Source organism: Ruditapes philippinarum, unplaced genomic scaffold (assembly GCF_026571515.1).
Source record: "Ruditapes philippinarum isolate M1 unplaced genomic scaffold, ASM2657151v2 ctg7260_1_1_1_1, whole genome shotgun sequence".
In the NCBI taxonomy this organism is placed as follows: Eukaryota; Metazoa; Mollusca; class Bivalvia; order Venerida; family Veneridae; genus Ruditapes; species Ruditapes philippinarum.
Window position 1 is genome coordinate 57,300 of NW_026865646.1, and position 17,543 is coordinate 74,842.

General features: G+C 33.4%; 1 protein-coding gene across 2 annotated transcripts in view; it reads right to left on the reverse strand.

The window, feature by feature from the left end:
* Positions 1 to 4,897: 4,897 nt before the first annotated feature.
* Positions 4,898 to 17,543, reverse strand: part of LOC132729892 (coatomer subunit alpha-like) — a 37,286-nt gene continuing 24,640 nt past the window's right edge. For both annotated transcript variants that reach the window (XM_060715730.1, XM_060715729.1), the window contains 13 exons: positions 16,503 to 16,649; positions 15,837 to 16,026; positions 15,393 to 15,488; positions 14,763 to 15,062; positions 13,848 to 14,020; positions 13,244 to 13,312; positions 12,646 to 12,782; positions 11,135 to 11,321; positions 10,555 to 10,665; positions 9,827 to 9,988; positions 6,943 to 7,055; positions 6,399 to 6,480; positions 4,898 to 5,020 (listed from right to left, as the gene is read on the reverse strand). In XM_060715730.1, the coding sequence (XP_060571713.1) occupies positions 4,961 to 5,020; positions 6,399 to 6,480; positions 6,943 to 7,055; positions 9,827 to 9,988; positions 10,555 to 10,665; positions 11,135 to 11,321; positions 12,646 to 12,782; positions 13,244 to 13,312; positions 13,848 to 14,020; positions 14,763 to 15,062; positions 15,393 to 15,488; positions 15,837 to 16,026; positions 16,503 to 16,649 (1,827 nt within the window). In that variant the 3' untranslated portion in view covers positions 4,898 to 4,960. The remainder of the gene's footprint in view (positions 5,021 to 6,398; positions 6,481 to 6,942; positions 7,056 to 9,826; positions 9,989 to 10,554; positions 10,666 to 11,134; positions 11,322 to 12,645; positions 12,783 to 13,243; positions 13,313 to 13,847; positions 14,021 to 14,762; positions 15,063 to 15,392; positions 15,489 to 15,836; positions 16,027 to 16,502; positions 16,650 to 17,543) is intronic.

Consider the following 17,543-nt stretch of genomic DNA (forward strand, 5'->3'; position numbering starts at 1 on the left):
TATAAAATTTCACTTAAGTGTGGTAACAACCTTCATTACAACATACAGGATCTTTAAAGAATTGGAGAGCTTCCTAATTCAATTACATGTATTGTTATCAGAAATTAAATTAAAGAGCGCAATAAACGAATTGAAAATTTTTCCACTAATATATATGTATATAGATTTTGCGTTCTATACTATGGAACCCTATGTGAATCTCAAAATTGGGCATCGGTAAAAAATATATGTGAATTTCCGGTGCTGCAGATGTGCAGTATAACTCGATATGTGAATCAATGACAGGGTTAGTTTTCAACATTTTAAACATTTATATAAAAATCAAAGCTTTTTTTTTTCTCAAGAAAATCGAAATGTGATTCTACCCTCATGGCTTTCCTCTACATTTACCCATTTTTGATTGGATTTTTATGCAGTCTTCATTGAGATGTTCTTTCCCTCGTGGGTTATGGTGTGCCCAAAATGTGCAATGCGCATGAAATATTTTATTCATATTGTAACCTTTAGAAATAATTGGCATTTTAAACTATTATTTTTTACAATTTTCTATTGACAGAAACAATGTTAATATGAAAGATGCATCGAAAAAGCTTTTATTGACACGCAGTTACAGGACAAAACAAGATTCGGTACGATAAAATTTTCCTAAATGTTATGTCACTCAGTGTTGAGTTCATAGACGTAGGGCCATTCGTTATATTTTCAGGTAATATAAAATGACATTGAATCGATGGACTGTGATTTGAAATTAAGTTTACTGTGTGTCATTAAAGAGTGTTGTACTATCGCATTGATAACTTTTCCATCTTGAAAAATGTAACAAATGCAATTTTAAAGGCATGTCCTACAGTTACATAGGCATAAAGCAGATTGAAAAATGTATAAAAGAATTTGTTAAAACTTTGAATGAGCTTAGATAAGAAAAATTATTGTGTAAATATGACCACTATTACCAACACTGCACCTTTTACACTCCATGAACCGAAATAATTTTACCAGTATATCATCCTTGCAGAGTGAACCAGCTCTCTACTTATGGGTAACTTTAGAAATTTCTATCTTGATATGCCAGATTGATAGACAGTTCTAAAAAAAATGAGAGCTTTGAAAGGTGCATTTTACAAATTCAGCGGGTAAGATAAGACTTGCAAATATGTGTAGTCTTACCAGTGTCAGAATTGACGGCTGCTTAAGTTAAATCTGTTGTTTTTTATCTTGCAGCCCCATCACATTACCTTTTTATCACAAGTAGAACAAGTCGAATATAGAAATGAAATGTGTACTTTGGCAAAAATGCGTAAGTATTTGAAAAACGAAGTGTGAAATATACCTTCAATATTTATTAATGCATATATATAACGTTTTTGAAACGTCCATGTTTTGCAAAATTAAAATAATTCTATATAATTCATATACAGAGAATGAAAAGTAGAAAAATCTTAAAACTCAAAATTTTCCAAGAAATCAGATATGATATTTTTAAAATTTCAAAGCGGACTTAAACTGATACCCCGCTTGATTTGCATAACTGGTGTCTTATATAAACCAATTCAAGACATATATGTTAGAATTAGCCTCCTTATCAATATAACAATAAGGCAATGGCATAATTTTAAAGTCTGCCTTTTATCAAAAGGACGGACATCTCTTTGTCCTTTTCTCGTAAGAGGAGGGGGGAATCCTGTGATGCGTGTATGTGGTCGCACGGTCACTTTCCTTAAAACATTTCATCGATGCATGTATGTGGTCGCATGGTCGAAGATCTCAAAAACAAGGTATGGAAGCGTATTCAAAATCTAAATGTTTTAACTCAAAATCGTAATAAAGATTTTAAAAGCCCCATTACCACTTTTTTACTTCTTATAAGGAGTTTTAAAAGTTAAAAATAGCCTAAATAGGACTTTCATTCTCCTAAACAGGAGAGATAAAAGACCTTATTACAATTTGTAAATTAAGTAGAAGTTTTTACTCATAATTGGGAGAAATAAAAGCATTATTAGGAATCGAGAAATATAATCTTAATAAGTTTAAAATACTAAATATAAAATTGAAACCTACCTTCAAATAGGGTTTTTTTATACCGAGGAAAAATAAGAAAACTTCTAAGAAGAAAATGCAAAGTCCTTAATATTTTTAAACATTGAAAAAGTCCTGAACTTATAGACTTTTAAAACTACTTAACAGAAGTAACAAAGTCCTAATTAGGTTTTATAAGTTTTTATTACGATTTCAACAGTTTTTTTTAAAGAACATTAAGATTTTGCACCAGACGGTTCCGTAACAAAACTTTTTTGAAAACGATGTCAATATATTAGAGATTTTCGACCATTTACATACACTGAGGACAAGTAAGGAAAGTGACCGTGCGACCAAATACACGCATCACAGGATTCCCCCTTCTCTTACGAGAAATGGACAAAGAGTTGTCCTCCCTTTTACTACAGGGCAATATTTAAAATATCCATCTCAATCTGATGTAGCTCGAATCCACGACATCTTGGCTGCTAAATGAAAAACGTATACAAATGTGTTTTATCTTTAAGGGGGTCCTTGGCATGATTTGTGATCGTCAATTTGTATAACCGACTAATTTTAACCAATTACTTTGAACATTACAACAAACCCTTTCCTATCTGGTAGATAGCAAGTCCCTAGATCACCTACATAACGTTAGTTTTGTATTTTGTAGTTTTGTCATGATACGAGTTGTTTAACATGAATTAAGATATTGCGACATTTAACGGTAGTGTTGTATAAGGGAAAATGGTGGGACGTGTAACATCATCATTGCGACATTTAACGGCATAATATTTTGAGACATTAAGCGGCAGTTGCGACATTTAGCGATAATAGTGCGAAATTTAGCGGCAAGTGCGACATTTGGCGTAGTTGCAACATATAACGGCGCCTAAATGTTATCCAAGGACGACTTGGGAGAATGTGTCTATATCGAATATTTGTTTTTTATTACAGAATGATACACAAAATAATAAAACATTTATTGTTTTATGGAACTGATCCGTTATTATGTTGATGATTTCTTTATCATGCACCTATGGATCTCTTCAGCACATATGAAGCTCAGATGGAATTTTGACCGGCAATTCCTTTATTTTGAGACCAGTCTCAATAAATATATAAATAAGGGTTTGTTTGAATGCTAAGCATCGTTTTATGGTAATATTTTGTGAAAAGTCTGTATTTGGAGTCCGTTTAGCGACATTTTCTTCAAACGGAAAAGAGTCAACTCGGCCCTATACCAACTCGGCACGGGTCAACTCGGCACGGGTCAACTCGGCCCACTTTAAAAAAATATATATGCATATTTTGGGAACATCAGAACCCACGACGGAAAGAATAACTCGATGAAGACTGCATAAAAATCCGAACAAAATGGGTAAATGAGGAAAGCCAGGAGGGTAGAATCACATTTCGAATTCTTAAAAAAAAGCTTTTGAATTTTATATAAATGTTTAAAATGTTGAAAACTTACTCTGTGATTGACCTTTTTTCTCGTTATACTTCACATCTGGAGCAGCGGAAATTCACATATTTATTTTCATGGAGCTAAATATATCTGTGATATTTTTTACCGATGATCAATTTTGATTCATATGGGGTTTCACCCCCGAGACTTACCAAAATCCGAACTCATCGTAGCGGTTACTTCCCTTGATCAGTATGACGAAGAATGAAGGGGAAATCACTGTACGAAGATTGACCAACATTACGCCACAAGTAGACTATTATATCTTTTGTATGCTGTATACTATTGCTACCCACACTCCTTACCCCAGAGCAATACAGGCAGCCCTTATTACTATATTTCAACAACTTTTTTTATCTTCTTAACCTTCTTGCAACTTTGAACCCTTGTACGACTTTATCCCACTGTCGGGACTGGGCAGTTCGTGTGTGTGTGGGGAGAGGGGGGGGGGGGGTGCGGGGCTTGTGTTGCAATTGGCTGATAAGTTATAAAAAATATTGTAGGTCAGCTGATAATAGTAACTATATTTCAATATGATTTCTTTTCAATTCAGAAGTGACTATTCATGTGATACAAAATATATAAAGATTCATAAAGGTATATGGTAACACTTTTATTATACACTTTCATTACGGGATACTGGGTATATAACAACACATATATTTGTTTTATCTTTTATTCCACCTTAAATGATGTAAAATACCAATAAATAATTTCTCATCAAATTGCACAAATCAAGATCAATGTTTAAATACAATGTATTAGTTAACATTTTTTTCAGCATTGATATAATAATGTCCTATTCATCAACATTTTTCCTTGCAAAATAAAGCACTATATAGTCCATTAATAAATGAAAATTTTATTCTTAATTATATAAACACCAAACAAGAAAGCTTTCCACTAGAAACCATCATATATACATACATAGTAGTCACTATATACATAATAAAAATCTTTCACATTTTACACTTTACAGTGAAATGCATACTGTGATGTCTTTATGTATCATTGTTATGAAAGAAAGCAGAAATCATATATATATATATATGTTTAAAGGCCCATTATGCCCCAAAAATGCTTTTTGTTTACATGACAAATAAGTTCACATCTTGCGCTTCTTTCATCAGATAAGTATCTTACATGCTCTGAAACTTTATTGTAACATTATAAAACACATGCTTCTCATTTTCTTAGCAAGTAAAAATGCATTCATTTCTGAGGCATAAAGTGTCTAACTTAAAACTGAAGACCATTCTGACTTAAGAACATGATGTTTATTTGTTTAAACTCTATCTAAACCTTCCTTCATTCAATAAACAATGTTTAATTTTATCCATATTTAACACTATTTGAAACATCGTCCAATAAACAATGTTTAATTTTATCCATATTTAACACTATTTGTAACATAGTTCTCTACACATGTCATTTAATAAATGTTGTTGCGTGTTCATTTGGTGTCTATATAATTTATCTAAATTGTATTTGACTGATTCTTAATCCAATAGAATCTTTGCCAATCTCCGTCACCTGAAATAAAAGAAATCAAATTTTCAGTCATAACTTCATACTATTGCATTTACTGACAATGTTTTGTTCTTTCAGATGGAATTGGTTCCACAAGAATCTGAGAGATTAGAATATGCATTATTAAAAATAGGTATCAATTTTGAGTGCCTTGTTGTACAGTAATGTATGGCTTGAGTTCAGATGAAGAGTAAATGTAACCACTTAGTCCGGCCGAGTTATTAATTATAAAGCATTTAAACGATAATAAACTAAGCATGACAATAACCTCTCTATATAACAGTAACAATTCTTCCAAAAGTGAAACTACACTATGTATATAACCTCTAACGACCAGCAACCAAATCTTTTTTCTCCCAGAATGGGTTACACTGTATATAACAATGTCTTGTTTAACAAACAAGAGCTGTCGGTAGGACAGCAACGCTCGACTATTCTTAGTGCTTGATAGTAAAAAAAAAAATGCTTGATACAGTTACCTCCTCCTGTTTACAGGTTGGGGTCATGATGGTGAACAAGTGTGCAAAGTTTCAAAGCCATATGTCAATGGACTTTGAAAATATTTGAACTATTACAAAAACTTTAACGTAAATTCTAAGTCGAAAAAGGGGCATAATTCTGTCAAAATGCTTGATACAGTTACCTCCTCCTGTCTACAGGTCGGGGTCATGATGGTGAACAAGTGTGCAAAGTTTCAAAGCCATATGTCAATGGACTTTGAAAATATTTGAACTATTACAAAAACTTTAACGTAAATTCTAAGTCGAAAAAGGGGCATAATTCTGTCAAAATGCTTGATACAGTTACCTCCTCCTGTCTACAGGTCGGGGTCATGATGGTGAACAAGTGTGCAAAGTTTCAAAGCCATATGTCAATGGACTTTGAAAATATTTGAACTATTACAAAAACTTTAACGTAAATTCTAAGTCGAAAAAGGGGCATAATTCTGTCAAAATGCTTGATACAGTTACCTCCTCCTGTCTACAGGTTGGGGTCATGATGGTGAACAAGTGTGCAAAGTTTCAAAGCCATATGTCAATGGACTTTGAAAATATTTAAACTATTACAAAAACTTTAACATAAGTGGTTACGACGACGCCGACGCTCGGGTGACTACAATAGCTCTACTTATTCTTAGTCGAGCTAAAAACTAAATGTTCGTTTTTATACTTCCCCTTTATTGTTTTATTATTCCAGAGTTTCTGGTGTTGACACACTTTAGGTAAAACCACCACGATTTCATAAACTAATGGTACTTCAAAAATCTTGTTAGTATTTTGGTCTCATTTAAACAATTTTTCGATTCAGACTTCATTACAACTACATTTCATATATGAGCAAGTTGTAAACTTCAAAGAGGACAGAGAAATCTATATTTTACCTTAGTAACTCTACAAACTTCTCCCTTGTATTCTGGTAGGTAACAGGCTCCACTAAGTGGACATTTAACAACTGGTTTACCTCTGTAACATAATTACATAAATATTTCAATTACATTAAATAAATCTCGGGAAACAAAACGCAAAATTAAACATTGTTTTACAGTTATATAAATATAATTCTGTCAGCCTTATTCATATACAAGGCATTAAGTTGATTTTCATAGAATGAAATAATCTTCATAATTTTTTTAACACACTTTAATAAATGATAGTAAACACATTACTCTTTTAAAACAAAAATTAAGAAAAAACTTGAAATGTGTCCATAGGACACAGATGCCCCCAATATTCCACTGTTTGGTCTATGGACCTACAGCCTGACTGATGAACAAAATCAAATCCATTTAGTAGAGGCATAAAAACCCAATCATTTAATACTGTTTATTTCTTTACATAGAAAATTTATTAATAAAATGTTCTAGGTCAGTAACATAAACCTAATAGCAACAAAGACCGATTATAATTTATACTAAATGAACTTACTTGTATATAGGAGTGTATGAGGCTGCACATATATCAAATGGATTATGTTCATCATATTTTAAATCATGTTCATCTACTGGATTCTTCTCACATGCAGCTAAAATCTTTCTTGCCTGAAAATGAATTGAAGTATTAAGTAAGCTAAAATCTTTCTAGCCTGAAAATGAATTGAAGTATTAAGTAAGCTAAAATCTTTCTAGCCTGAAAATGAATTGAAGTATTAAGTACACAAATATGTTTATTGTGAAAAACATTGCTTATTTAGCATGCAGCAGATTTAATTTAATCCACATCGCAAATAACTCGTATAATAAAACCACGTATACAAATAACTATAAACATTTAAAACATATGTCTCCAAATAGCCGAGGTAAAAGCCATTATTACATGATAAAATTGAGGTTAAAGTTATTAAAGCAGCACGCCTCCAGATGAGCCAAAAAATTCAAGAAATTCAATCTGAAGAAAAATGTTTTAAGATCTTAAGAAAAGAAAAAAGATTCAATATCTAATTATTAACATTTTCTGTGCGATTAATGACTGATTTTACAGTAAGAGGTATTTATGCATATTTTGACCTCTTTTTGGTAATTTACATGGATTGTAAGTGCCATTTGCAATGTTTAATTACTTTCTTTGTTCACTTCACACTATTTTACTTTTAAATACATTTTCAAAATTTTCATGAAAAATTAGCATGAATCTGGAGGCATGCTGCTTTAATACATGATCAAAATTTTTGTAACAGCCATTATTACGTGACAAAATTGAGGTTCAAGACATTATTACATGATAAAATTGAGGTTAAACTTATAAATACAAGATAAAATTGAGGTTATGTATGTGTGCAATTCATATTCTACAACACCTATGTAATGTTAAGAAATAATTTGCAAACTATGATTGATTTCTCCCAACTGCAAAATGCACATGTCTAAAGACAACATATACATGATCTGATGGGATTCAACATATGAGCCGCGTCACGACAAAACCAACATAATGGGTTTGCGACCAGCATGGATCCAGACCAGCCTGCGCATCCGCGCAGTCTGATCAGGATCCATGCTGTTCGCTTACCAACTCTATTACAAGTAGAGAAACTGATAGCGAACAGCATGGATCCTGATCAGACTGCGCGGATGTGCAGGCTGGTCTGGATCCATGCTGGTCGCAAACCCATTATGTTGGTTTTGTCATGACGCGGCTCAGTATTATATCTTTACCCTTAACCTGCTGAATTATTAGTGTAATGGATTTGCCCAGTTTTGAATTTGGAACTGTCCATTCAAATTTTAAGGGATTTAAATATCGGAATATAAAAATAGAGCAACCAACTGTAAAGAGCTTGGTCAGACTGTACAAAAGTACAGGCTGGCCTGGCTCTATACTGGTGAGAAAGGCTAATTACTTTCAATTCCAACAGGTCAAGTGTTAAAGAATGTAAATGTATCCTAAATTGAGTTAATCAAAATAATTAATTCAATAATGATTTTATTTTTAATATTTGTAACATTGTTTGTTTCAACATGACAGGCCAGATATTGTATTCAGCCCAAAGTTAAAATGAAGAAACATAAATTATTTTATCCCATCTGCAAAATGTGGAAATTTATATAAAAACAACACATGATCGAATGGGAAGAAAACATCAGTCTCAACAGCATGTTTAACCTGTATCAAGATGAGGTACAAATAGTGATTCCAACCACTTCTGTGAATTAATGTTTAATAATAATTAAAATGTTATTATATTTATTTTTGTTGGTTGTTATGTTACACCAACACTGTTGAGGTCATATGGCAACTTTCCAGCTTTACTAGTGGAAGAAGACCTCCAGTGCTTCTCTGTGCATTATTTCTGGCCTAAGTGGCCACCTGAGTAGAACCCCTGACCTTCCACCTAGCAAGGTAACTTCCTCTAATAGTCCCTCACAGTATTCAAACCCACAACGCTTGTGGGGCCAGTTGTTAAAAGTCAGGAACCCTAACTACTTGTCCAGAGTCTGAAGGCCCTTAAATTATTATGTGTTGAATATTAAACAGATATCAATATACTAAACACATTGTGTAATGTTTGTTTACATGTAGCAATACTGCATTTTGAATGCAACACTACAAATACTATAAACAAACTTTGTTCTATCCCATGTGCAAACTGCAAAAATCAAACAAATCCTCACAGGATCAAATGGGAAACTATGCAAAACCAATTTGAGATGGGTTAATTCTAACACTTTACTTAGTACAGGTAGTTAGTAAAATTCCTAAAATAACATACTGAAAATGTCAAGGTTGAGAAGTTTTTTTCCCCACTAAATACAGCATGTTCAACTAAACGTTAAATTTTCTGATAAATAAGTCCTGTATGTCTAATCATATATGTCTGAAGCATACCACTTCAGTCACTGAAAATGTACCGACAGATTTCTTATCTCCCACGTGCAAAATGTGAATACATGAAAACTATATACACATGATCAAATGGGATTTGCAAACAATAAGCATCCGAAATTATCTACTGATACTTTCAAGTGTTATTTTGCCAAAATATTTCAGTCACATGTCAACTGTGCAATTCATATACCTAAGCTGCCCCAACATTTCACTTCAAGACAGTGAAGAACTACCAAATTAATCACAATTCTTATTTTCTCTACGCAGTTAAAACCTTTTTGATCACAGATAACTTCAGCACAGAAAAGAATTGCATCATACAAGAAAAAAATTTGGTCACCAAAAGGCAAAAGTCTGCAGACTTATGGCATTTCCTACTGGACTAATCTAGGCAGATCTTTCAAATATCAAAAGTCAGCACACCTCAAGCTTTTTCTTACAGAATCTAGGCAGAGCTTTCAAATTTTCATCAAAGACATATACTTACTGTAGTGGCAATATCTGGTTTTGGCCCTAGCTCCAGTAATCTTCTAGCAAATGAAGCTGCTGTTTTAAGATTTTTCAATTTAAAGAACAAATTCTGTGCCGTTCTCAAAGTCAGTATAAGGTGAACAGGTTGTAGCTTGCAATGGGTGAAATATGCCGCCATCTGAAATATATAATATACTGTATGCATAATCTAAAGTATCACAATAACTAAACTAGCCTTTACCATGCTAAATATCTTAAATGTGCTTGTTTGTCTTTCAATCTTGACAAAACCAATTCATCTTTTAAGAGAAAATATCAAACATATACTAATTGAATAGTAAATAGTGCAGACCATGATCAGGCAGAATGGATGTGCTGGCTGACCTTGGTCTGAACTGGTTGCATGGGTATGATATGTTTCTGCCTTCAGGCTAAGAGCATGCACCATTGCAAAAGATAAATACCCTTTGGGTTTATGTCACATAGACACTGTCAGCCCTTTTGGTAAGGGAAGAGCTCAGGTGCCTCAGTTTATCATTGTTTCAGGCACAAGTGATCACCAAAGTAGAACAAAAGATGGTTAGGATCCTAAAATGAAAGTATTCAATGAATTCAATGTAGCTAGCGAGATTAAAACACCACAGTTCTGACGGGCATGGGTTTTTAAGTTGGTGACGGGAACCACTTAGTTCTAGTGCAATTTACTAATTCTATAAAACAGTTTCAGAAACATGTAGTGTTTACCTCACATAATCTTTTCTGATCGTCTAATGTAGCTTTAGGTAATTCTTTCCTGGTCTGCTCCATAGTTAGACCTACAATATACTCTCTACATATCTCTATCAACTGCTGAGCCTGAAAAATAAATGTTTATATCTCTTAACAGTCATCTAAAACATATAACTGAAAAACTGGTGTTAAAATTTACCGTACTATTACATTTGTGTACTTAATGTGTTATGGAAAAGTATATTACAATAAATAATGATAAACACACAATGTCCTTTTCATCTTTTATTTGGGGATAAATATTTTTGTGGAAAAATACAAATAGTCCTATGAAATCAGTAAATAGTCAGGTCGTCCTATTCCTGTGAATACTACTGCACATTCAAAACCATGTTTTTATCCTCAAATCCCTAAAATTGTGTAATGGACAATCCCAGAAGTCAACGGAACATTACAAGCAGTCCATAATGTTTTTAACTTAGCCCATAAAATGGTTAGACTTCTCTTAAATTTTATTTTAAATCCAACTGTTAACACAACCAGACCTCAAACAAATCCTATCATTAGACAATAAATAAACCCTCTAGGCTCTTACCTCAGCAATTTCTTGTTTAGTATCCACCACAAGCAATGGTACACTGAGAAGAATAGACCTAAATTTTTCTGTTGCATCACCAAATTTTCCAGCTGTGGTAAGGTTATAGGCAACCTGTAGCTGCTGTACTAAGTTGTTTAGTTTGAGCCCTACAGCTGGTACGCCATTTCTACCTCCAGCTTCCTTCCTGTTTAAACAAAGAAGAGAAATATAAGTCATGTATATTGCGCCACATAATTCACTGCACATAAAATCTTTATCAAAGCTAAAAACTTGGAACATTTTGCAATCCCACAAATAATCCTAGAAAAAATTATAACCCATAACAGCCATGGGAAAATGATTTGTCAGCCACTTTAACAACTCTGTCACTTTATTTATATAAAGTACCAGAAAAATATTGTTTAAACTAGAAAAGTGTCCATTAACACGGGTGCCCCACATGTTTTGTCAATCTTATGACTTTAGGTCAAATATTTTTTAGGCTACATGTGCCACAAGTTGAAAACTAAAAATCTTTTACTAAGTCAAGGGCAAGAACTTTACAAATACTGAATAAATCCACAAGCAAACCCCAAGGTGCATAAGTACATGGCTGACCAACATTCTTGTAAACTTTCAGACCTACAGGTCAAATATTTTTTGAGTTATGCATGAACAAGTTGAAAATTGCAAATTTATACTAAGTCAAGGGCAATAACTCTAACAAAACTGAAAAAAATCCACATGCAAAACCCCAGGTGCATAGCTTCACAGTGATGTTGATCATTATTCCTGTAAAGTTGGTTGATTCTAACTCAAGCACTCGAGGAACAAATAACACAACATAATGGAACGGTTTTCACTAAGTCAAGGGCAATAAATCTGACAAAACAGAATAAATCCACAAGTGAAACCCCAGGTGCACAACTTCACATGCTGAGCAACATTCCTGTAAAGTTTCATGACACTAGATCAAATACTTTTTGAATTACGTGCAACAAAAGTTGAAAATCGTAAATTTTTACGAAGTCAAGGGCAATCACTCTAAATATATCATACTAAATATATCCGCATGAAAATACCCTGGTGCACAACTACACATGCTGATCAACATTCCTGTAAAGTTTCACGACTCTATGTCATATACTTTTTGAGATATGTGCGACACAATTGAAAATTGCAAATATTTACTAAGTCAAGGGCAATAACTCTAAAAATACTAAATATATCCACACAAAAATACCCAGATGCTGATCAACATTTCGATAAAGGTTCATGACTCTAGGTCAAATACTTTTTGAGCTACGTGCGACACAAAAAGAGAACAAACAGATGGATGGACGGAAGGACAAGGGTAAATCTAAATGCCCCCCCCCCCCCAAAGAGAGGGCACAAAAATAGACCCTAGCTACTGTAACACCTATTCCCCTTTTATCATGCATGAACTTCTGACGAAAAACATTGTTATTGATCACTGAACTAATCAAAGTGTAATGCAGGGAAATGAGTTGGAAAACACAAGTTTGTACCAGTTTCTATGTGGGTATCCAAAGAGAGGTTGTAAAGATGGTAGTCCTTGGTAACATGTCCTACTTCTACTGTAAGTCTGTAGAAACAGCTGCTTGTACTCCTCGAAGTCTACCACACCCACTTGGTCATGTAACAGCTTTAATAAAACAGAAATCATGAGTACAAGTTTATGATAAATCTGAACTTTTCTACCTTTTTTTGTACTCGTATTTAAGTAAGAAAATATGCTTCAAAATCATTATTTTAACTGACAATACCGGTAATCCATCAAATGATGCTCTTAAAGAAAAATATCCTGTCATCTTTAACTTAAATACTCTGATAACAAATAATAACTGACATTCTCTGGTAGCAAATTACGATAGGTCATTATTTTAACTGACAGTAGTTCAATAAATAATCTTGTTTGATAGAAGCAATACTGACATATACCTGATTTATGAAAAACCAAGTTTATTTGTTATAACTTACATAATAAAGGTCATATGAACTTTTTTTCAGAATAAAAATTCTATAAGACACTCATAAACTAAGTGCACACAAACAGCAACATTCTGTAAACCAAGTATATGGTATAATTATATAAATATCACATACCCTCATGGCTGTCTCATATGATCCTGCCAGCACATGGTCAACAGGTAGCTGGGAGTTGTTACACCACACCTGTAATTACACAATAGTGATATAAAACAACAGAGTTTACAATACTTATTATCATATCTAATTGAGGACAATCTCCCCCAATGCAAAATGCTGAAAGAGACAATTTTTGTTAGAAACTAAATGTTATTGTTTCAATACTATCTAACTTATAAATGTCACTTTAAATAGTACTGTAAATTCATTTAATTAATGGGCAATGAAATTACATGGTTTTGTCACAAAGGACATTTTTTGTGGGTTCTTAAATTTGTTGATTGTCTATTTTTCATTTTTGCAAAATGGTTTATACAAATAATGTAATGCAAAATAATCTTACAGGGAACAAAATGTAATTTTGTTGGATCTGAAATTCGTGGATTGACTTATCAATGAAATCACGAAAATTAGTGCACGATATGTTATGATTTTGCAGTAGTAGATGTTAAACTACACATAAATCACTTTAAACTTTTCTATGCATTTAACTATACATTTCACTGTATTCAGAGCATAAAAAGCTATATCGTTCATATTTTTCTCAGTAAATCTCACTAACCTGGGCCTGACTTGTTCCCTTTGTAGGCGGCACAAAGAAACCTTCCCCGCCCCCAGTTGGTGTTGAGGGCACATCAAGGTCAGGTGGAAGTTCAAGGTCATCATCAACATCCCAGCCTCCGCCCTCCTCATCTTTCTCACCAATCTCGCCCTCTCCTCCACCAAATTCATCCTCTAAAATCATTAAAACATCTCATATTATACAATAAGGTTACATAAACCAGTTTGAAACGAGTTTAAAGTTTTAACAGATGATCATGCCAATGCCATAAACAATTATCATAGTACTTTTTTTATCAATTTTCTATTTTATTGGATGTATTTTTCACCTGAAAATTCTCCTATAATTCAGAAATTTTGGAAAATCATCTCTTGCATTTCATATATTTTGCTATTATGGAGTTTGTACATAAACAACAGGAAGAACAGTGATACAAAATGGGAGGTCAATTGAAATGAAATTTTCATCTGAATTAATGATAGACATCAAGTTTGCTTTGTTTTGGGTTTTACGACACATTGACACAGTATAGGTCATATCGCGACGTTCCAGCTTTACTGGTGGAGGAAAACCTCAGGTGCCCTTCTGTGCATTATTTCAGGCACGAACGGGCACCTGAGTAAAACCACCAACGTTCTGTAAGCTAGCTGGATAGCTTACACATCAAGTCTTAAATAATGAACAAACCAATGTCCGTTATATTAAAGATATACTATGCCTATCTTAAGGTAAAATACTTTTATTGCAGAAATTAATTGAGATCTAGGAAGTTCTTACTGAATTTTTTTTATTAATTTGAATAAAAGAATGCACAAACTAAGTTTGGGAAGATGCATTCCTTATTATTCTCTTCAAGCTAATTTGGCCCTTTCAAATTATAGAGACTTATAAATAAATGTGATCAAAATGACCTACCATCATCCAAACCAAGGTCATCATCGCCCCAGCCCGCACCAGCTTCCTCTATATCAACATCCTCAGCGGCGGCCATCTTGCTATGACCTCCCTTAGCAGCCATAGCTCCCTCAAAGAATCCCTTAGATACTGTCAACAGTGGCCAGTTAGATTCCTGCTGGGTGATAGGTACTGGAGGCTGGAGCAGGGAAGCACTGGGGTACAGGTCTGGCACCCTCTCATTCTCCCCGAATGAATCCTTCAATGACTCTGCCTCCTCCTCTAGGCCATTGGTAGCTGCGGTCAGGTACGCCAATGATTCTGGTAAAAATATAATGATCACATCAATAATTTCATATAAATTTTCAACTGTAATTCTATCAAATTGATTGAAATATTTTGAAAATGTTACTATATCTGTAATTCTATGAAATTAATGAAACAGTTGATTGAATTATCTAAGAACCCGTCTTATACATTTATAACCATAAGAAAGCCTTGCAAACTTTATCACGAAAACTGGATAGCAAATATCTTAATAAAACTGAATTTCTTTTTTATATCTTAATCTTCATGCCTATTTTTTCATTTTAAAATAAAGCACCATAGCTTTTTTCCCCAAAATGTCCTCATTATACACCAATGCCTTACTTTGTCCGCAGTTTTTCAGGATTTTAACTCTCTCCTCCACATCACCAAGGAATAGAGCATTCTGGAAATGACCACTTGTATCCTTGCGAATCTCAGCTGAAATATACATAATTATTTATCATAACAGTCCTAAATTTTTCTTTATACAACAATAACAATTGACCAGATGTGTTTAAACTTTTAGCCTGAAAGCAGCACATTTCAAAATTCAATCTACTTAAGCTACAGGTTGAAAATAAAGTCATAGAAGTAAATTCATATTTATTTTCATATATTTTTCTGTTATTCATGAACTGCATTTAAAACAGCATTGTAGCATCATCGATCTCTATAACCTTAAAAGTTTAAACCCTCAGCCAAGCAGGTTGTTACTAATGCATTTTAGGTATTTCATTCAATCATAAATCTGTACAATTGAATTAGGTAACAGAATAATTTATGTACCTATTTTTGTCATTTTCTTGAGTTTTTCCAGGTTTCCTGTGATGAGATACAGGAATGAGAGTTTATCAAAGTTCTTTGTTCTCTGGTAGGACATCTCTACAATCTGATGGTTACCCTGCAGGAGGGCTGCCTCGCCCAGTTTCTCCCAGCATGCCTGGTCATCCAGAGCCCGAGCTGCTTCAAGCGCAATCTACAAGTAAAATTACACCATTTGTCAGCTTCAGCATAGATAATAAATTGCCAATACAAGAGTTGCATTTAACTTTGGTATATTAAATACTGATAATGAACATTCAAGAGAGCAGGATAGCTTATATTTGCTATGCAAGGCAACAAAAGAAACCATCTGTTAACATACTGCAACTACTTAATCATTTTTGTTATGACCTATATAAGCTATGATTTTATATTAAATACATAAGCCTTTATAAATTACTTAGTCATTTATGAAAACTAGCAACTGAAACACAATATTGAGACCATGAATTTCTATATCTCAAGGTTCGAGGCAAATGAATATGACACACACAAAAATATATCATAGTGTTTGGAATACTGTTGCTATGAGCATTTGTATTGAAGACGTTTGGAATAGTCAATACTGTTGCTATGAGCATTTGTATTGAAGAGATAATATATTTAGAAAGGTTCAGGTCATGACCATACCTCGAGATTTCCGCATTCTAGGGCAAGTCCAAATCTTGTTTTCTCGTCCTTGACGAAATGTAGAGCCACCTCTGGGTATCCTTTCTTCTGTAGGTAGGAGATGATAGACTGACCCACCAACTTGGCGTGTCTCACCATATGTAACACCTGTAATACATTCATACAATCATTGAAGATAATATTTATTATTCTATATATTATCCTATTTAATTTAAACCAATCATATGGCTTCTTAACACCATGTGACAGTGCCTACAACAGAGCAAATATCCTGTATTTTTTCATTATAGTATGAATTGAGTTTTTCCTTTCAATTCTACACAGTTTATTCAAAAATGATAGAAATTGTATTTTTCTTGCTAAAATCAGCTCATTTATTTGACAGTATATTTACTTCCATTCAAAATCTTTCTTACATTTCCTTATAATCAATGTTAAATAAACTGTACAACAACTTTTATTGCACTGGCATAGAAAATGAAAAAGATTTACAAATGGATCTTTTGCCTTTTTTACGAAAGAAGACCAAAAGAATATAAAATACAGTAAAAACCCGCTTTACGACCACCCCGTTTTCGAGACCAACCCGCTAATACGAACGATTTTTTATAGACCCGAATTTTTTATTCTTTATTTTAATGGCCGCTAACCCCGATTTTGAGACCACCCCGTTATTCCGTAATGCGACCAGTAAATTCAGTCCCATTTCGTAAATTCTGTACATTTGGAAACCCATAAATACGACCGCGGGCACTTTCTCACCTTGATATTGATATGCGTGTATATTGCTGAAATATTTTTGACACGTGATGTAAACAACAGTTGTCCTAGTTTTACGACATTTAACGACATCCAGTTTACGGCAGAGGTCAAGGTTACTTTGTATCAAACCCGGAAATGATCAATAATATTGTCGATAATTTCTTAATTTCACACCTTTAATGTCATAACTGGAGGATTAAAACAACAAAGTATTGAACAGAAAACTTTCAATAAGTTTTTAGAGGTGTTGCTGCTATCATTATCTCTTTCGTTCCATAA